We start from the raw sequence: 22,094 nt of genomic DNA on the forward strand, positions 1-22,094 counted from the left end.
AGTGTCCATATTGAGGAGAAGTTTCAGAGTCAAGGAGTAAGATAGAATTAATCAGGTAACACTTCTGGCAGTATAAAAATTTTGAACGAGTCTTTGGAGAGGGTATAGATGAAATGTACAAATTAATTTGAGATCAAACGTGAACTATTTTATATGTATATATACAACTATATATATATATATAACTATCATTATACTATGAGGAGCCATCTAAAAAATCAAAATATATTTAATTACTTAATAGAGCAGACATTTCTTCATTCAATTTTTTTTTAATTTTTTTTTAAGATAAATCTGAGAGAGGGATAGAGCACAAGCAGGGGGAGCAGCAGAGAGGGAGAAGCAGGCTCCCCACTAAGCAGGGAGCCTGATGCGGGGCTCGATCCCAGGACCCTGGGATCATGACCTGAGCCAAAGGCAGACGCTTAACCGTCTGAGCCACCCAGGCGCCCCTTCATTCAATTTTTTAAGCCATGGGCCTAAAAATAGGCAACTAATTGTTAAATAGTTTTGCCAGCATTTTCAAGAGACATACTATATAGCCAAGGAGTAGGCCAAAGTCAGAAATTCTCCTATAAGGAGGGTGTTTTCCAGTTAGTATTCTGCTTTCATTTTCTCCAGAATTTGAACTACTCTGCTTCCTTGCCTTGCCCTAGACCATCCTTGGCACTTATTCTGATCATGATGGTTTCCTGCCTTATAGCTGCTTGTGAAATCTGGAAACACGCTGATAAGGAAAGTATTTACTCCTAGTACTACCTGAAGACCTTCTGACTGAGATCTGAAGGCCTAAATCCTGAATCTGACTTCATGATTCTGCTTTGAGATTCTTAACTTTGTGTCTTTGGTGGATTTATTTTCAGGTCCTGTTCTAATGTCTGGAGAGGATCTTGTGGCCTCTCGTGACTCTCAAATCACACTCCAGAACCAGATTGTGGCACTAGGGTTAAGTTTAATGATAAAGTACCTGTAGTCCGAGGGCACCTTGCTGCTAATGTGGATCTCACTAGCGCTATTTTCATTAAATCCTTTGTCTTTTGGTGTCCTGGCCATGTCAAAGGAAAATATCACCCATATTAGTGAATTCATCCTGGTGGGCTTCCCTACTTCCCCTTGGCTACAAGTTCTGCTTTTCCTCCTCTTCCTCATCACCTACCTGTTTGTGCTGTTGGAGAATTTGGTCATCATTCTCACTGTATGGATCACTGGGTCCCTGCACAGCCCATGTACTATTTTCTGGGCACCATGTCCTTTCTGGAGACTTGGTATGTATCTGTCATAGTCCCCAAGATGTTGGCTGGATTCCTACTTAGTCCCAATACCATCTCATTCCTGGGATGCATGATCCAACTCTATTTCTTCATCTCACTTGCCTGTACTGAATGTGTGCTCTTGGCTGCCATGGCCTATGACCATTACGTGGCTATATGTTGTCCTCTTTGTTATCCAGCCATGATGACCACAGGATTTTGTGTGCAGCTGACAATCAGTTCCTGGGTGAGTGGCTTCACCATCTCCATGGCAAAGGTATACTTCATCTCCCAAGTTGCTTTCTGTGGCAATAATACCTTGAACCATTTTTTCTGTGATGTTTCCCCCATCCTCAAACTGGCCTGCATGGACTTTTCTATGGCTGTGATGGCAGACTTTGTGCTAGCCATTCTCATCCTTGTGTTTCCTCTCTCGGCCACTGTCCTTTCCTATGGCTTCATTGTCTCTACCATTCTGCACATTCCCTCAGCCACTAGGCAGTGGAAAGCCTTCTCTACCTGTGCCTCTCACCTTACAGTGGTGGTCATCTTCTATACAGCTGTGATCTTCATGTATGTCCGACCTCGGGCCATTGCTTCATTCAATTCTAACAAATTGATCTCAGCCATATACGTAGTCTTTACTCCAATGCTCAACCCTCTTATCTACTGCCTGAGGAACAAAGCATGTCAAGTGGCCAAGCCCTTTTCTTGAAAGATTCTCTTTGCTAAAGAGACTTAGACATTCCTTCTCTTTTCATTTGACTTAACCTCAAAACACACTTACATTAGGTGAAAGTCTGCATTTTTAAACATACTGACTTAGTACACAATTAAAGGATAAGAGGCCAGATATCAAAGAAAATCTCCTTTACATTCAGGATTTAATTAAATGCTTCCTTTTATAATGCAGTGAGTGAAATAACCAGAATTTTATGAGACATGCATTGGTATTGGAGTTATAAAATAATTTTATTTTTATGAAGATGCTAAGAAATAATCAGTCATTATCCAACTAGTTTTTAGAGTTCTATTGGTGAGATTTCTCCATTTTGATTTTGTTTTGTTTTAAAAGCCCTCTCTGTCTTAGGAGGAGTACACAAAAAGAGGTTCTGCAATCATCAATTTTATGGTTAGGATCTGTTTATTGCTTCCTAGAAGGCTAGGGGCCTGGTTCCTTTTATAATATTTGATGATATCTCACTGTAATTACTTTTTTGAATTTAAGGAAATATAAAAGATAACTCCTTTTAGGATGTAATAGAAACACCATAAGATAGAAAACATGGCAGAGAGAAAACAAGATTAATATACATATGTGTGTATATATATGTGTGTGTGTGTGTGTTTGTGTGTGTAGTTATATATTATTATATACAATATTTATATATAAAATATATAATTTTATAATACAAAAATGTATACATAATGTAGAAGTTCCAACAAATTGTATGTATAATATATAATTTCATGCTTAAATTTTCTTCCCTCGTTGGAATTTCTACATATATAATTTTTTTAGATGTAATAGAGTCAGCAGCTAGCAGAAAAACTAGTAGCAATTCATTAAAGCCCATTCCTTTTCAAGTAAAGGAAGCACTGACATTGACAAGAGGTCATAAAAGTGCTTTTGCTTAGATGGTACTTGGCCTGGATGTGCAGGATTTTCCCTCTTCTCATTTGTTTTCCTTTTGATTTTAGAAGGGTGGATGCAATATCTTAGTATATGCTTTCATTCAGCCATTATAAAATGATAGGAGAGATGGATTCTGTCTGGCTCAGCAACAATACTGGATGAGTGAATTAATGAAATATAGTCTGCCAAGAGTTTAAGGATTGCAGGCATACTATTTTACCCCAACCCTTTGGAAACCACATTTCATAAGTTTTAATTGGGTTATTGATTTAAATACCCTATTTGCTTTGTTTTGACTTTATTTACATTGTAACTATGTGGTCTTCCCATTTTGTATTTTTTGTATATGGTCACATGAGATTGTTTTAATTTATTTTATATAGATTATTATATTTTATAGACTGTGGTAGTTTCCAATTTATCTAAACCTGTTACAGTCTCCTGGCCATCATTACTTTAGCCTAACAACTGTATATTCATAATGATATATACCATTTTTCTTTAGTCAAAAAGAAGGGTTATGGGCCATGGCCTTCACACAGGTACTAAAAATAATACAAGATGCTCTATTTTGAATCATAGAATTTCTTAACCCAATGTTAGAATTTTCTAGTCTTTTTATCAAAAGAGAGCAGTGTTATGCTATATATATTTCTGCTCAAAAATCATTTGTTAATTCCTAATAGACAATTAATGCTATTTTGAAATCTCACAAGATTATTTTTTATTCTTAAAATTCATTTCAACTCTGGTTAAGCAGCCCTGTGGTCATTTATTGTTATAACCTCAAGTATCATCTATATTTCTAACCTGACATTCCTTTTCTAGTCTAGACTGTCTGATTTTCAAGTTTTCTATATAGCCATTAGATCATTTGTTATACAAATCCTCTGTGAACTTACTTATTTTCTACTTTATTTGATGAATTTGATTTCCAAGAAAGTTAACTTACTATTTCCATACAGTGCATTGTTTTCTCCATTTATGATGTGTTTGCTTTTCATATTTCTTTTACTTTAATATTTAAAATACTTTACTTTCAAATGTTTAAAACATTCAGAAAGTAGAAAAATAGTAAAATTAACAACTTCATCCACAACTCAGATTTTAAAAATTAAAGATCAAAAGCTGTATGTAATTAGATTTTATAATTATGCTACATATTTAATGTTGTACTCCAGTTATATTACTTTATTCAAACTGGAAGAGTAGCATTCAAAAAGGGAAGACAGAATGACCTGTAGCTGAGTAGAAATCTGCAGAGACAGAGATGGATAGGAAAAGGCTATGATTTTCCTGGACAACCATCAGACAGTGAACCAGCAAGAAAGTAATAGATAAATTGTCAAAACTGAGAGTAGCAGGAAGTTTTCCAGATGACTAAATTGGTAAAATTTTCCCTTTATTGCAGAAAAGTTTGTATTGGATGTACAAGTAAGACTTCAACCAAACAGAACCAGTAGGAGATATAAATTAAGAGATTTATTATGTGGAGCTGGCTTATCCAGTTGTGGGGGCTGGCAAGGCAAATCTGAAATGTATAGGTCAGGCTGTCAGAAAGGGCAGCCTGGAAGTCTCAGGCATGAGCTGAAGCTGCTTCCCCACAGGTGAAATTTCTTTTTCCTCAGGGAAGTCTCAGTTCTGCTCTTATAGCCTTTCAACTGATTGAATCAGGCTCCTCTAGATTATCTAGAATAATCTTCCATACTTAAAGTCAACTGATTATAGACTTTAATCACATCTACAAAATGCCTTCACAGCAACACCTAGATTAATGTTTGATGGAAAAACTGGGGACTAAAGCCTAGCCAAGTTGACACAAACACTGACCACCACAGTCCATCTCTTGTCAACCTGGCACTCATACACATCTCTTTAAACCACACAATCTCCAAATCAAGACAAATACAAAGTCACACTTCCACCTACCACAATACAACTATCCTGTGTAAAACTGAAAATATGCTAACCCTTGCTCCAGAAGATGCAAAGTCCTTGGAGAATGTTTGCTCTTCTCAAAATCCTATAACTTAAATATTGTGATATAAAGTTAATTTATTAATATATCTTATGTTAGGTGGCACAGGGATAAAGAAGATAAGAAAATGAAAACATATTTGTGATATATATAGATATATGTATATTTATATACCAAATATTATGTGTGAATAATTCATAATAGAAGAAATACTAATAACTATTAAACTATTACAAATCTCATTTCATTTCTGCAACTGCTCACAGGGTCTTAAGTAGTATTTGTGATTGACTTCTTCAACCATCCATGCCATATTCTTTTTGTTCTCAAAAAGCACCTCAGTGAACTGTGAGAGACTGTGGACTCTGAGAAACAAACTGAGGGTTCTAGAGGGGAGGAGGGTGGGGAGATGGTTTAGCCTGCTGATAAGAGGGCACGTATTGAATGGAGCACTGGGTGTTATATGCAAACAATGAATCATGGAACACTACATCAAAAACTAATGATGTAATGTATGGTGATTAACATAACATAGTTAAAAAAAAAAAAGCACCTCAGTGGTTCATAGTTCTTTGCCAGGTAGGGTAACCCAAGACTTCATTTCTGAAAGGTCTGAGCCATTAGAAGTACTGCCTGAATTAGATTGTTATAATTTTCCATTAACTATAATCACAGTCATGGTAGTTCTAAGAGATACTCAAGAGATCTCTTGTATCCCATATTCTTCCTTACCTCCATTACATAGTAGCAATCAATTTCCCCTTGGATCAGAATCAATCACCTATTGATTTAGAGACCCGAGAGACCGAAGTGGCCAGGTGGCAGTCTCAAATGACAGTTCAATGAAATTAGTGTATCTCCTAGTGGAAACATCCCTTCTTTTGGAACTAAGACCTCTAGACCAGAAAAGTCACAGGGACAGGAAGCAAAAATTTTACTAAGACTCACTAGGGGTAATAAGGAATGGAGTCACTCCCATTTTAACCCCTTGATTCCTGGACATATGAATATTGGTATTAGGAGAAACAGCATTATATATTGGATGCTGATTCAGAGCATAGACAGCATCCTGGAGGACATTACTCCAGGCCTACAAAGTATTGCCAGCTAGCTGGTACTGTAACTGCATCTTTAAAAGGTTTTTCTACCATACGATCTAACCAGCTACTTCAGTGATGGTGGAGAACATGTTAAGATCAATGAATTCCATGAGGATGGGCCTATTGCTATAGTTCATTTACTATGAAGTATACTTCATTTATTGATCAGGAGCAATGCTATGTGAAATAGCATGACAGTGTATAAGGTCATTTTGTAAGTCCACAGATGGTAGTCTTGACAGAAGCACTGCATTTAGGAAAGGCAAATCTATATCCAGGGTTAGTGTCTCTTCCAGCGAGAACATAGTGCTGCCCCTTCCATGTTACAAGTGTTCCAATGTAAGATCCATGACAGAGGGATAGTTGTCTATTTTTTTCATTGCTATATAATTTAGCATCTTGCATCTAGCACATAGGAGTTCAATAAATATTGAATGAGAAAATTTAAAAAGAAAACAGATCTATGGAGGGAAAACAAAGCAGAAAACTCTGTATGCATTTGTTCTAGTTAATTTACTGAGATACTTATTTAAGTTCAGTGAAAGGACTACCTCTTGGGGAAAGATTAAGATAGCCTTGCTTCCACAGCTTTTCTGAGAACATGTGGGATCTTCACTATACCCTGGGACTTGGAGCAGATTGGTAGTACTAGCCCAAGGCATGGTCACTAAGTGCACAGAGATGTGAAAATGGCCCTCCATGTTTCCTTTACAGGTGGAGGGTTCCCTCTGGGCCAGCAGAGCTCATTTACTGGGAGGAGAAAGCAGAGGTGGAAGGTCAGGAATCACACCTAGGGGATTTATTAAAATCCTGTCTCCTAGACTACCATTTCCAGTGAGGGAACATGTCAGCTGGGGAGAGATTTCCCTTTAAATAAAAAAGGTCAAAGTCATTGTCATCACACAGGAAGGCAGAAGAGCCATCCTCAAAGACAGGGTCCTGGAGGCAGCTGCATAGCTCAGTCAGTTAAGCATCTGCCTTTGGCTCAGGTCATGATCTCAGGGTCCTGGGATCGAGCCCTGCATCTGGCTCCCTGCCTGCTTCTCCCTCTGCCTGCTGCTCCCCCTGTTTGTGCATGCATTCTCTCTCAAATAAACAAATAAAATCTTAAAAAAAAAAAAAAAAAAAAAAAAAAGACAGAGCCCTGGCTCACTGTGGCTCCCAAGGAAAGTGAGGCCAGGCATTGTAAGTTCTACTTTTGGGTCTTCCTCTCATATCCTCTTTCTTGGATTTTTCTTTTATTCACTTTTCCTTCAGAGTGCAGTAGGAGTGAAAGTGTTTTTAAAAGTCTAAGCAGTTAACAGACACATGAAAAAATGTTCATCATCATTAGCCATCAGGGAAATTCAAATCAAAACCACACTGGGATACCTTACACCAGTTAGAATGGCAAAAATTGACAAGGCAAGAAACAACAAATATTGGAGAGGTTGTGGAGAAAGGGGAACCCTTTTACACTGTTGGTGGGAATGCAATTTGGTACAGCCACTTTGGAAAAGTGTGGAGGTTCCTCAAAAAATTAAAAATAGAGCTACCTATGACCCAGCAATTGCACTACTGGGTATTTACCCCAAAGATACAGATGTAGTGAAAAGAAGGGCCATATGCACCCCAACGATCATAGCAGCAATGTCCGCAAGAGCCAAACTGTGGAAGGAGCTGAGATGCCCTTCAACAGATGAATGGATAAAGAAGATGTGGTTCATATATACAATGGAATATTACTCAGCCATCAGAAAGGATGAATACCTACCATTTGCATCAACATGGATGGGGGATTATGCTAAGTGAAATAAGTCAAGCAGAGAAAGACAATTATCATATGGTTTCACTTATATGTGGAACATAAGGAATAGCATGGAGGACATTAGGAGAATGAAGGGAAAAATGAATGAGGGGAAATCAGAGGGGGAGAAAAACCACGAGACTATGGACTCTGGGAAACAAACTGAGGATTTCAGAGGGGAGGGGATGGGGGATGGGTTAGTCCAGTGATGGGTATTAAGGAGGGCACGTATTGCAATGAGCACTGGGTATTTTACGCAAATAATGAATCATGGAACACTACATCAAAAACTAATGATGTACTGTATGGTGACTAACATAACATAATAATTTTTTAAAAAGTCTAAGCAGTGATCTCAGCCTGACAATTCCTCAGTGACTAGAAAAATTCCTCCAAAGGGTAACTGGGTCAGAGAAGCAGTCTATCCTAACTCTTACATAAGAGGAGACAAGCAACCTCTTGTTCCTATGTGAGTCGTCTCTCAGTAGTGCTGGCCATTCAGAGACAAGGCTGCCCATTCCCAGAGGGGTCTGCAAAGCCAGAAGAATGGGAGGGCCTTGAATCACTGATCTCACATACCTCCTCACAGCTGGTACCTTCCCCAATACTGGCAAATCCATCTTTTTCATCAATTTCTATTTGCACTCCTTGGCTCCCTCAAACAAGCTACTACATCTTACAGTAAAATCTACCAGCAGTGTCTCCAATCCATCTGAGGTAATGATTTTATCTCTGTTTGAGGGGATATTATGAAGTATGTGTCTGTGAATGATTAGGAATTAGGCAGGATCCAGTTAGGAAATGTGGCTGGTTAGGAACCAATACCTGTCTCTTTGACCATCTCAGTAATGTTAGTCTCGGTAATGAACACCGCAGTAATGTTGGTCTCTTCATTCATTCATTCATTTAACTAATAATCATTTAAGATATTCTATAATTCAGACTCTGTGCTGTATGTTGAACAAACACTGTAAATAAGACACAAACCCTGTATTTAAGGATCAACATAAGAATATTTAAATATAATAGTCAAGGTAGCTGCTCACTCTGCGAGAAGAAAGTCAAGTTTCTAGGAGGTAGTGGCAGCTAATGTTCTGGAGTAACCAGGAAGCTGTAGCCAAGAAAAAATGATCAAAGGTATGAAGGATGGGATGAGAGGAAAGAAATGAAGCATTCTAGGCAGAGGGACATGCAGGTGCTAAGGCCTAGAGACAAGAGAAAACAGTTTCTTGGGGAATTCCAAATTGATCACTATGGAGGGAAGTGGGGTTTGGATAGGGATGGAGGAGTGAGGGGAGGCTGGGGTCACTGTAAGAAATGAGGCAGGACAAATCAGAGGGGGAGACAAACCATGAGAGATGATGGACTCTGAGAAACAAACTGAGGGTTCTAGAGGGGAGGGGGGTGCAGGGATGGGTTAGCCCAGTGATGGGTATTAAAGAGGGCACGTATTGCATGGAGCACTGGGTGTTATATGAAAACAATGAATCGTGGAACACTACATCAAAAACTAATGATGTAATGTATGGTGATTAACATAACATAATAAAATAAAATTAATTTAAAAAAAAGAAATGAGGCAGAACAGATCAGCCTAGCCAGATTATGAACTTTTTTTTAAAGATTTTATTTATTTATTTATTTGAGATAGGACAAGAGTTTGAGAGGGAGAGAGAACAAGCAGGGGGAGCAGCAGGCTCCCCGCTGAGCAAGGAGCCCGAAGAGGGACTTGATCCCAGGACCCTGGGATCATGACTTGAGCCGAAAGCAGACACTTAAACAACTGAGCCACTCAGGCGCCCCAAGATTATGAACTATGTTGCATAATATGCCAAGAAGGTTGGAGTGGATCTTGAGGGCAGTCATGAAAGTATGTTAAGTAACAGAGTAACATCAAAGTTGTAATATTAAGATTTCTATAACAGTGCAGAAATGAATTGCAGGAGATAAAACTGAATCCAGGGAGAAGCCTAGTAAGTTAGGTGACCTTGAGGTCATGACTTCCTCTCAGTTCTCTTTGTCAACGATATATATAAATTTAAAATCCATCCTCAGTGTTACCCCAAGGACTTAGATCATAGCCTTCTTTTCATTCCCTAGTTGTCACTATTTTGGATGATTTTAGTGTCCATAGGAATGATTCATTTTAGTTCCATAGTTTTAAAACTCAAATAACTTACATGTTTAGATAATTTAAGTCACCCATTCCAGTGGGTGAAATATTTCTTCACTTTTCTTTCCTGCCCTGTGGGTTTAGATGTCTACAAAGTCTCTATCCTTTACTTATACCTCCTTCACATTGTATTGTGAATATCTGTTTATTAAGGATATGTCTTTACTTTTAGACTGTGAAATTCTTAAGAATAGTGATCAAAAATTTTTGCTCATCAAAGTACTAGGTTACCACTAGGCACCAAACCTATATTTCACTAGACAAATATAAATGCTTTTTGAACATTGACTGAGTGGCAAATTTTTATGTTGTATTAATATTGTCAGGCTTGGATATCATTTCGCATATGTTGTATGGGATTGTTGTTTCCTGAGAACCCAAAGTCTCCCTGGTGTTTGCTGACTCCTGAAAGAGCTCTCAAAATAGCCCTCACGAGAGAATGTCAAAATTAAATAATGTATTATATATATGCCCTAAATTAGTAGTTTGAAGGCATTTGGAATATTAAGGTGAACTGTTGGAGGTCCAATGCTATGCAGACCTAATATTAATTAGAAAGGCTATTATACAGAAAGAATTGGAATGAATCAGGTAGACACCAGATATGCAGGGAAATTTTTGAATCTATCATTATGCTTAATAAGATCAATAAACCACTGGCCAGACTTATCCAAAAGAAAAAAGAAAGGACCCAAATTCATAAATTTATGAATGAATGGGGAGAGATCATGACTAACATCAAGGAAATAGAAACAATTACTAGAAATTATTATCAACAACTATATGCCAATAAACTGAGCAATCTGGATGAAATGGAGGCCTTCCTGGAAACCTATAGGCTGCCAAGACTGAAACAGGAAGAAATTGACAACCTGAATAGGCCAATAACCAGTAACGAGATTGAAGCAGTGATCAAAAACCTCCCAAAAAACAAGAGTCCAGGGCCTGATGGATTCCCTGGGCAATTCTACCAAACATTCAAAGAAGAAATAATATCTATTCTCCTGAAGCTGTTTCAAAAAATAGAAACAGAAGGAAAGCTTCCAGACTCATTCTATGAGGCCAGCATTACCTTAATCCCCAAACTAGGCAAAGACCCCATCAAAAAGGAGAATTTCAGACTGACATCCCTGATGAATATGGATTCCAAAATCCTCAACAAAATCCTAGCTAATAGGATCCAACAATACATTAAAAGGATCATCCACCACGACCAAGTGGGATTTATCCCCAGGATGCAAAGGTGGTTCAACATTCGCAAATCAATCAATGTGATAGAACACATTAATAAGAGGAGATAGAAGAACCATATGGTCCTTTCAGTTGATGTAGAAAAAGCATTTGACAAAATACAGCATCCTGTCCTAATTAAAACTCTTCAGAATATAGGGATAGAGGGAACATTTCTCAAGTTCATAAAATCCATCTATGAAAAACCCACAGCTAATATCATCTTCAATGGGGAAAAGATGAGAGCCTTTCCCTTAAGATCAGGAACACGTCAAGGATGCCCACTCTCGCCACTATTGTTCAACATAGTATTAGAAGTCCTAGCAACAGCAATCAGACAACAAAAGAAATAAAAGGTATTCAAATTGACAAAGAAGAAGTCAAACTCTCTCTCTTTGCAGATGACATGATACTTTATGTGGAAAATCCAAAAGACTCCGCCCCCAAATTAACCAGAACTCATACAGAAATTCAGCAATGTGACAGGACACAAAATCAATGCACAGAAATCAGTTGCTTTCTTATACACTAACAATGTAACTGTAGAAAGAGAAATTAGAGAATCGATTCCATTTACAATAGTACCAAAAACCATAAGATACCTCGGAATAAACCTAACCAAAGGGTAAAGGATCTATACTCTAGGAACTACAAAACACTCATGAAAGAAATTGAAGAAGACACAAAAAGATGGAAAAACATTCCATGCTCATGGATCAGAAGAATAAACATTGTTAAAATGTCTATGCTACCCAGAGCAATCTCTACCTTCAATGCCATCCTGATCAAAATTCCAATGGCATTTTTCAAAGTGCTGGAACAAACAATCCTAAAATTTATATGGAATCAGAAAAGGCCCTGAATCACCATGGAAATGTTGAAAAAGAAAACCAAAGCTGGGAGCATCACGTTGCCCGATTTCAAGCTATATTACAAAGCAGTAATCACCAAGACAGCATGGTACTGGCACAAAAACAGACATATAGACCAGTGGAACAGAATAGAGAGCCCAAATATGGACCCTCAACTCTATGGTCAAATAATCTTCAACAAAGCAGGAAAATATATACAATGGAAAAAAAGACAGTCTCTTCAATAAATGGTGCTGGGAAAATTGGACGGCTATATACAGAAGAATGAAACTTGACCATACTCATACACCATACACAAAGATAAACTCAAAATGGATGAAAGACCTCAATATGAGACAGGAATCCATCAAAATCCTAGAGGAGAACATAGGCAGTAACCTCTTTGACATCGCCCACAGCAACTTCTTTCAAGATACATCTCCAAAGGCTAGTGAAACAGAAGCAAAATCAAGACTTCATCAAGATAAAAAGCTTCTGCACAGCAAAGGAAACAGTTAACAAAACAAAGAGGCAACCCACAGAATGGGAGAAGATATTTGCAAATGACACTACAGATAAAGGGCTGGTATCCAAGATCTATAAAGAACTTCTCAAACTCAACACCCAAAAAACAAATAATCAAGTCAAAAAAGGGGCAGAAGATATGAAAAGACACTTCTCTGAAGAAGACATACAAATGGCTAACAGACACATGAAAAAATGTTCATCATCATTAGCCATCAGGGAAATCCAAATCAAAACCACATTGAGATACCACCTTATACAAGTTAGAATGGCAAAAATGGGACAGGGAAAGAAACAACAAATGTTGGAGAGGTTGTGGAGAAAGGGGAACCCTCTTACACTGTTGGTGGGAATGCAAGTTGGTACAGCCACTTTGGAAAACAGTGTGGAGGTTCCTCAAAAATTTAAAAATAGAGCTACCCTATGACCCAGCAATTGCACTCCTGGGTATTTACCCCAAAGACATAGATGTAGTGAAAAGAAGGGCCATATGCACCCCAGCGTTCATAGCAGCAATGTCCGCAATAGCCAAACTGTGGAAAGAGCCGAGATGCCCCTTAACAGATGAATGGATAAAGAAGATGTGGTCCATATATACAATGGAATATTACTCAGCCATCAGAAAGGATGAATACCCAACTTTTACATCAACACGGATGGGACTTGAGGAGATTATGCTAAGTGAAATAAGTCAAGCCGAGAAAGTCAATTATCATATGGTTTCACTTATTTGTGGAACATAAGGAATAGCATGGAGGACATTAGAAGGAAGGGAAAAATGAAGGGAGGGAAATCGGAGGGAGAGATGAACCATGAGAGACTATGGACTCTGAGAAACAAACAGGGTTCTAGAGGGGAGGGGTGGGGGGATGGGTTAGCCCGGTGATGGGTATTAAGGAGGGCATGTACTGCATGGAGCACTGGGTGTTATACGAAAACAATGGATCGTGGATCACCACATCAAAAACCAATGATGTATTGTATGGTGACTAACATAACAATAAAATTGAAAAATAATAATAATAATAAATTAATAAATATCCATGGCACAGAGTATTTGTCAGCTAAGAGAAAATCATAAATAGCACTAGTGACCCTTTACCTCTCATTCCTCTAACCAAATAATAAGACTGGGAAGATGAAAGGAAATAGAGCAATGAGAAAAAGAAAAACAGGCCATGACATCCTTCCCCTCTCTGCCCTACGAAATTATGAATCAGGCCTGAATTTGATGACTGACGGGTAGCCAAGAAGAGCAGCTTAGGATTTGATGAGAGATGTACATTTTGATTTTAGATTGGACTGTACTCTTTAATACCTAAGACATCAGATATTCTAATACCCAAAAGTGACTAGAAAAGTTATTGCCACTTCCCAAGAATAGTTTCAGGAATGGAAAAGGGAGATCGGGAATAAAATGGTAGCAGGCAAAGGCTGGAGAGAAATAAAGGAATAGACTGATTATACACCACTGAGTCCAGCTCATTCAATGAATAAGTTATACACAGATTGTGGTGTCCATCTGATCGGGTGGGGGACCCAAATTTGGGTGATAGGATGGAGGCCAGTGGCAAGGTGGTGAAAGAATTCACGTGAAGCAGAACAAAGGAGATAGAAGTTTACTGAATACACTGTAGGAGAGCTGCAGGCTGGACTGCAGAAGAAAGGCTTTCTGCCAGGAGGCAGTGAGTGGGGGCCATTCGTAAAGAGGGAAGGTGAGGAGGTATGGTGAATTCCCTTTTTGGTAACTGTGCCTAGTTATAAGTAGCCCATTAGTCAGATAGGGGCTATGGATATTTTGAGGTTGGTTGCCTGATAGATCTATCTGTATTCAGCCAGGTGGTCACTGTGGCCCTTTCTACATTCCATTGCTCAACCCTGTTTCCCTAAAAGTAGCCTCTACACAGTTGAAGAAAGAAAAGAAGAGGGACAAGACTGACAACATAAATGAATCCCCTCCAGAAATAGGAGGGGGCATTTGAGGTGCCTCATAGGCTCCTCTCAGGAGAAGTTTCCAATTATTTCTGACTATTAACTAGTTAGATACTGTGACATAATAAGAAATAGATCTTGGGTCTTTGACCAGGTTCCTGGCAGAGTGCTCCGAAAAGTCTTGCAATTTCATGAGCTATAGGAGTGAGAGCAGTACCCTTTGTTATTCATAATAAGTCCTTTCAAACACATTTATGCTAATGAGGTAACTCTGGATGGACCGCTCCATAGCTCCAGGATAGCGGCTAGTCTCCAGAGAAACTACCCACATGATTAAAGGGTTGGAACTTTCAGGCCCACTGGCCCCTCCCCACCTCCTGGGAGAGGAAAAGGACTGGAGTTAATCAATCATGCCTATGTCGTGGAACCTCCATAAAAAAACCCTAAATGAAGGGGTTCAGAGAGTTTCTGGCTTGGTGAACATATTCACAGGTTACGATGGTGGTGCATCCCAAACTCCACAGAGACAGAAGCTCCTGTATTTGGGATTCTTCCAAACCTTGCCCTATAGGACTCTTCATCTGACTGTTCATTTGTATCCTTTCTAGTATCATTTATAATGAACTGGTAAGTAAGTAAAAACCCTGAATTCTGTGAGCCATTATAGCAAATTATCGAACCTGAGAATGGGGTCGTGGGAATACCCAATTTGAAGCCAAGTTGGACAGATGTGTAGGTAATCAGGGACCTACTACTTATGATTGGCATCTGAAATGGGAGGCAGTCTTGTGGGACTGAACCCTTAAACTGTGTGGTCTGCAGTAACTCAAGTACTTAGTGTCAGAATAAAATTAAATTAAAGGACACCTAGTTGGTGTCTGCAAAGAATTAGAGAATTGCTTGGTATGGAAAAATCCACACATTTGGGGTCAGAAGTGTTTTGTGGGTAGAAGCAGATCTTAATAATAATAATGATCAGGGGTACCTGGGTGGCTCAGTCTGTTTTTTGCCTGCCTTGGGCTCAGGTCATGATCCCAGGGTCTTGGGATGGAGCCCCACATCAGGATCCCTGCTCGGAAGAGTCTGCTTCTCCCTTTCCCTCTGCTCTGTCCCCCTGCTCTCTCTCTCTCTCAAATTAAAAAAGAAAAATCTAAAATAAAAACAAAAACAAAATAATAATGATCATTATTAGTCCCTTCTAATCAAAATAAAATTATGGGTAAGTGTTCTCTTTCAAGAAAATGAAATAAAGCTGAAACACCTATTCCAGTGCCTGGTATTTATTCAGTCAACATTTATTAAGAAAAAGCAGCAGCATGGTAGTGGTTAAAAGCAGAAAATCTGGTGTCAAGTTGTCTGGGATTGAATTCTGGATCTTCCACTTACCAGTCTTGTGATATGGGCAAAGTTGTATCTTTAACTCTATTATTTCCTCAACTATCAATTGGGGATTATAATAGCAAGTTGTTAGGAAAATTAAATTAGATAAAACCTGTAAAATCAAGTAGAAGAGTTCCTGGGTCTGAAGTAGAGGTCAGTAATAGATAATTTGGAAGGAGGAAGAAGAGTAGAAGGAGAAGCAGCAGCTACTGCCATCATCTTCAAGGGTTTTATACCAACCCATATGTAAGTTTGATGTAGTATTAACAAGTGTTGTGACTGAAGAATGAGAAGGGACATTGGGGACCCAAAGGGAGAAGTGACTGACAGGACCTAAAAGATGAGGGAGTTGAGAAGGATAACAGGTATGAAATGGTTTCCAGGCTAAGAGGGGCAGTTAAGGAAGGTCATGAAGCAGCCAGATAGTTACAGGTCAGGAATGACAAAGAATTCAGTGTCACAGGAACATAGGAGCAGCAGGGAAAAGAGATAAGGCTGCAGATATAGGCAAAGATAATGGGAGAAAAGGTTGAGATGCCAAGACTTAGGCCTCTGTGTGGGAGTAGATACAGGTGCCTGAAGTTTATACGATTTGGAAAGCTCTCTAAAAGAAAAAGAAAACATGGGCACCAGGGTGGCTCAGTCGGTTAAGGGTCTGCCTTCAGCTCAGGTCATGGTCCCAGGGTCCTGGGAATGGGATCAAGGCCAGCATCGGCATCGGCATCAGGCTCCATGCTCAGCGGAGAGTCCTCTTCCCCCTCTCTCTACCCCTCCCCCTAACTCATGCTCGCTCACTCACTCTCTCTCAAATAAAATTTTTAAAAAAAGAAAAAGAAAAAGAAAACATGATTATAAATCCAAAAGTAGGTGCAAAAGGAATTTTAAAAACATGAAAACTTTTAGAAGAAATGTAACAAATTACATGTTAAAAGTTAACAACTATAAACCACAAAATCCAAAAGCAACATATTTGTATTAATTAGCTGATTGATATGCCTCTAAAACTTTTTTCCTTTGTTTTTGGCAGTATACTTTTCATAGGTCAGTGACTTTCTATTGTTCTCTTGTAGTAAGGATACTATCTGTAGTGCTTACATGTGTGTGCCCTATAATTTTCTGAAATGATCAATTTTTTAAATTTATTTTATTTAAAAAAATATTTTTTTAAATAAATAAAATAAAATAAATAAAATAAAATAAATAAAAAATATAAACACAAAAATACTAAAGAATTCTTTTTTTTTTTAAAGATTTTATTTTATTTATTTGAGAGAGAGAGAATGAGAGACAGAGAGCATGAGAGGGAGGAGGGTCAGAGGGAGAAGCAGACTCCCTGCCGAGCAGGGAGCCTGATGCAGGACTCGATTCTGGAACTCCAGGATCATGACCTGAGCCGAAGGCAGTGGCTTAACCAACTGAGCCACCCAGGTGCCCTAAAGAATTCTCTTTCACATAATTCCCACCAAAAAAGGGAGGGGAAAAGTTTGATGCATTTAAGATGGTATATGATACTTTATCAAGTACATTTGTGACAGTAGAGAACTTCCATTTTGACTCAAGTATCAATGAAAACCAAGTCCTGGCTTACAGATCTTGCACACTGGAAGAATTCTCCAGAGATCAGTTTCTGGCTCCATATATTTCAAATCTTGTTTCTCCTTCACTAATACACTTTTCTAGTACCAGCACCATAGGACAGGTTCATATTCTGTAACATCTGGATTGTGCTCTTATAATACAAACTTCCACTAAAAGATACTAGGAATTTTTCAGGAAATATCTGATTCCAAGTCTGGAGCAGAAAACATACAGAAGGGCCTAGAAATTCTATGCATACCAGAAAGACTACTAGGGTCATGTCAAAATTACTCAGGAGCCAATTAGAAAGGGCTCTCACTAATTAAAGATGGGACAATCTGAGCTTCAAAAGAATAAAAATTATAATTTATTGAAATCCACCAAATATGTTTAAAATTGGTCACTTTCGGGGCACCTGGGTGGCTCAGTCATTAAGCGTCTGCCTTCGGCTCAGGTCATGATCCCAGGGTCCTGGGATTGAGCCCTGCATCGGCCTCCCTGCTCTGCAGGAGGCCTCCTTCTCCCTCTCCCACTCCCCACTGCTTGTGTTCCTGCTCTCGCTCTCTCTCTCTGTCAAATAAATAAAATAAATAAATAAAATTGATCATTTCAGAAAATATCAGGGAACCAATTCACTGTTTTGAAAACATCACAATAAACTAATAATTAAATTATTAATTAATAAGGTAAATGAAGAAAAAGAATCAACCAATTATCCTTCCTTTCCTATTTGATCTCCACCACTGGGCTACAGAATAGTAGATGAGGGGAAGTGTTTCTTTATGAAAGGATTTTCGATTATAAATAAATGAAAATTAGAATTTTCCCATTTTGCATCCTCCAATGAATTACTGCGTCCGAGCTTTGAGCATCAACAGCCACTATCACAAGAGACAGGACACCTGGGTGGCTCAGTCAGTTGAGCATCTCTTCGGCTCAGGTCATGATCCCAGCAACCTGGGATCTAGTCCTGCCTTGGGCTCCTTGCTCAGCAGGGAACCTCCTTCTCCCTCTGCCTGCCACTCCCCCTGCTTGTGCTCTCTCTCTCTCTCTCTGACAAATAAATAAATAAAATCTTTAAAACGAACAAAACAAAAAGAGAGACAATCAGACTACATGCCTCCTCACTGAAAGAACATAAAACACCAAAAGGAGCATACATAAATCTATCCAGTCTCTCGATCAAGCTGCCAATTTATAGAAAATACAAAAGATAGGAGCATGTTGAACTGCACCAACAGTATGCACCCAGCAAAATGCAGGCTGTAGGAACAGGTCAAGTATTCATAAGGAAGTTCATAAGAAAAACTGTAAAGAAAAGAAAGGAAAAGAGGGGAAATCTTGTAGAGTAATAAAAAATTAGAAGACATATCACATTGTTTTTTAATAGGCAGGATTAAACCACAGGGACTAGAGATGAACACTTGGGAGATAAAACTTTAAAGAAAAAAAAAGCAAGCAATTAATATAAAACTAATTAAAGCAATTACTATAAAAGTCAAGAGAGTAATTACTATTGAGGAAAGGAAGATTAAGGATTAAAATTGGGAAGCGGCACTTAAGAGAAGCACAGAGAGGTAGCTAGTGAGTTTTACAGTTTGACATAGCAGTGGTCACAAATGTGTTTGCCTTATTGGCTCCTGTGTTTGTATTTTATTTCCTCTAAATAATATTTTAAAAATAAAATAGAATTAAAGATATAAACCTGTAAAGATTAAAGATATAAAAGGGGGATGAGTGTTGGAGGTGTGGGGTGAAGGTGGCTAGGCCAGGGCAGAATCAGAGCATTGTTAGGGTCCTTGGCAACAGCTCCCTAACAGCGCCCAAAGCCAATCTTGTTGTATTTCAAATCTTGTTTCTCCTTCACTAATACACTTTTCTAGTACCAGCACCATAGGACAGGTTCATATTCTGTAACATCTGGATTGTGCTCTTATAATACAAACTTCCACTAAAAGATACTAGGAATTTTTCAGGAAATAATCTGATTCCAAGTCTGGAGCAGAAAACATACAGAAGGGCCTAGAAATTCTATGCATACCAGAAAGACTACTAGGGTCATGTCAAAATTACTCATCTAAGAGATGTGCATTCATTCAAGGTTGGAAAAGTTATGAACCAGGGCATGTTCCCCGCCTCCCCCCCCCTCCCCCCCGCCCCGAACAACCTCCCTACTAGTTTAATTATCTTTAGTGCTTTTCCTTTGACCCCGGAGAACAATAGTGTTTATCTTGTAGTTTACATTGTGAGTCCCATCAATTCCACTGTGGTAAACACAGAAATGTGCCCCCCAGATCTTCCTTCAAGGAAGCACTTGTAGCTGAGGGGAATAGAGGGGAGCAAGCAGCTATTCTTCAGCTGCCAGATCCTCCAAATCTGCCTCACCCACAGAGTCCCTTCACCTGAGGTCATAACCTTCCTGGGGCAGCCTGCATCCAGTGACTAAGTGAAACAGAATATATAAAATATCTGGCCAGTGTAGCCTGACAGAGGATGCTCTGATGGGCTACATTAGCTCCAGAGCTCCCCACCTGGCTGATGAAGGTCTGTGGGACTTGCATCACAGTTTAACTTTTTCTTCTGTCCCCTTTCTGGGTGATCATCCCTAATAAACACACTGCTTCAGCATCTGCTTCTGAAGAAACCAATCTGTAACATCCTTTTTTTGAGAGAGAGAGCACGCAAGCGGAGGGGCTCAATCTCATGACCCTGAGATCATGACTTGAGCCGAAATCAAATGTGGGATGCTTAACTGAGCCGCCCAGGCACCCCCTGCAACACCATTTAAGGCCATGGTAAAGATTGCTACCTCTAAACCGATTTGAATAATGAAGTTGTAGAAAATAAAGCAACAGTGCCAAAAAGAAATAAGGGCTGCATGATATTCCTACACTGGTCAGAAGAGAGCAGCATCCTTTCAAAGGGTGAGAGAATGCAGGCTTTCCAGGAGTGACCAGCAGGCAGGAAAATAAACAGTGGCCCACAGCACTGTTGAGAGCAGTGGAGAGTAGTATGAGACATAGCTGCCAGGTGAGCAGCTCATTAGTAAATGATAATTAGAAAACAAAAAACTAGAGGATAGAGAGGGAGGGTAAAATTGATGAGCAGAGCAAGAATAGATACTTTTTCTACATATTGTTGGAGGTGGGGGTGAGAAGAGTAGGGTCAAATAAAGAAACCTAGGTCTTGAAAATGGATTCCTGAGAAGGAATCAGAGGTGATAGCTAAATTGAGCCAAAACAAGGAGCCCTACCTTGGCTTCATGTGCTCTGGGCTGGAATTATTCCTGGAAGAACAGATTTATTATCCTGTGTACTGGGGAGGCACCTACTGGTCCAACTGCAGACTCCCATCATCACTCCAGCTCCCTTCTATCTGTCAAGTTAAAAAAATCTATGAACATCACCCAATGCCTTTCTTGCCTCAGGACCTAGTTATTTGGGGTCTCTGGAGTCACAATGAAATTGGGAATCTTAATATGGGGTTCACAAATACACTATACCCATCTCAGAAGCAACTACTGGTCTTAGTAAGAACATCACAGACACTTTAAACCATGAATTTTCCTTGCTCTTCCCTTGATTCCCATTCTAACTATAAATATCCTTCTTACAGCCTCCCATCTTATTTCTGAGGCCCTAGAGTTCAATCATGCGAATTCCTGCTGAAACTACATAGAAGTTGTAGGCCCTGCTTACCACCAGATGGTGGTAAAGAGCCTTATCAGGATAATTCTGATCATTTCTCAACTTCTACACGGTTGACCTTCACGGCCAGTTAATTCTTTGTTGGGAGGTGGGGATCTGTCCTATGCATTATAGAATGTTTAGCAGCATCCTTGGCCTTTACCCCTTAGATGCTAGTAGCACTCCCTACAATCATGACAACCAAATATTTGTTCAGACATTGCCAAATGTCCCTGGAATATTTGGATTCTTTGGTTGAGAACCACTATGCAATAGGACCCTGAAGAGTTTTGAACAAAAGAATAAAAGAGAGAAAGAGAATCAGATTTTGATGAAATTTTTTTTTGTTATATTGTTATTATTATTACTATCAGTTAGCTTTGTTGATTTTTTTCTTTTTAAAGATTTTATCCATCTATTTGACAGGGAATGACAGAAGAGAGGGAACACAGCAGGGAGAGTGGGAGAGGGAGAGAAGCAGGCTTCCCACCGAGCAGGGAGCCTGATGCAAAGCCAATCCCAGGACCCCAGGATCATGACCTGAGCCAAAGGCAGACACTTAACGACTGAGCCAACCAGGTGCCCCAGCTTTGTTGATTTTTTAAAAATAACATTTATTCATTGAAAAAATTACAAAAATGTGGAAAAATATTTAAAAGGGTAATTTAAAACGCAAAATCCCACCACTCAAATTAACTTCTGTGAACATTTAAATGACCATCCTTCAAAGCGTATGGACACATATTTAAATACATACAATTTGTCATGCATGGTAATGTATAGTACACACACTCTCCTATAATCTCCTTTTCCACTCAAAATCTACAATAGACACCTTTCAAGATCAACGATATGGCATATTTTAATGCCTGTGTAATATTCCTTTGTATATAATTAACCACGTCTCTACTGGTAGGCAACCGGGTTCCTAAATATTCACTATTATAAATACCATTGTAATTAATATCCGTGAACATACATATCTTTGC

The 22,094-nt window shown here is 39.0% G+C and overlaps 1 protein-coding gene across 1 annotated transcript; it reads left to right on the top strand.

Moving 5' to 3' along the window:
- Positions 1-846: 846 nt before the first annotated feature.
- Positions 847-1,982, top strand: LOC118004068 (olfactory receptor 6-like). Its single transcript, XM_034995201.1, is given in 3 exon segments — positions 847-1,217; positions 1,220-1,933; positions 1,936-1,982. Coding segments are annotated over 3 exon segments (984 nt in total). The 5' UTR covers positions 847-994.
- The last annotated feature ends 20,112 nt before the right edge of the window (positions 1,983-22,094 follow it).

The sequence above is a fragment of the Mirounga leonina genome, unplaced genomic scaffold (genome assembly GCF_011800145.1).
Source record: "Mirounga leonina isolate KUSES-001 unplaced genomic scaffold, KU_Mleo_1.0 Mir_92, whole genome shotgun sequence".
Classification (NCBI taxonomy): Eukaryota; Metazoa; Chordata; class Mammalia; order Carnivora; family Phocidae; genus Mirounga; species Mirounga leonina.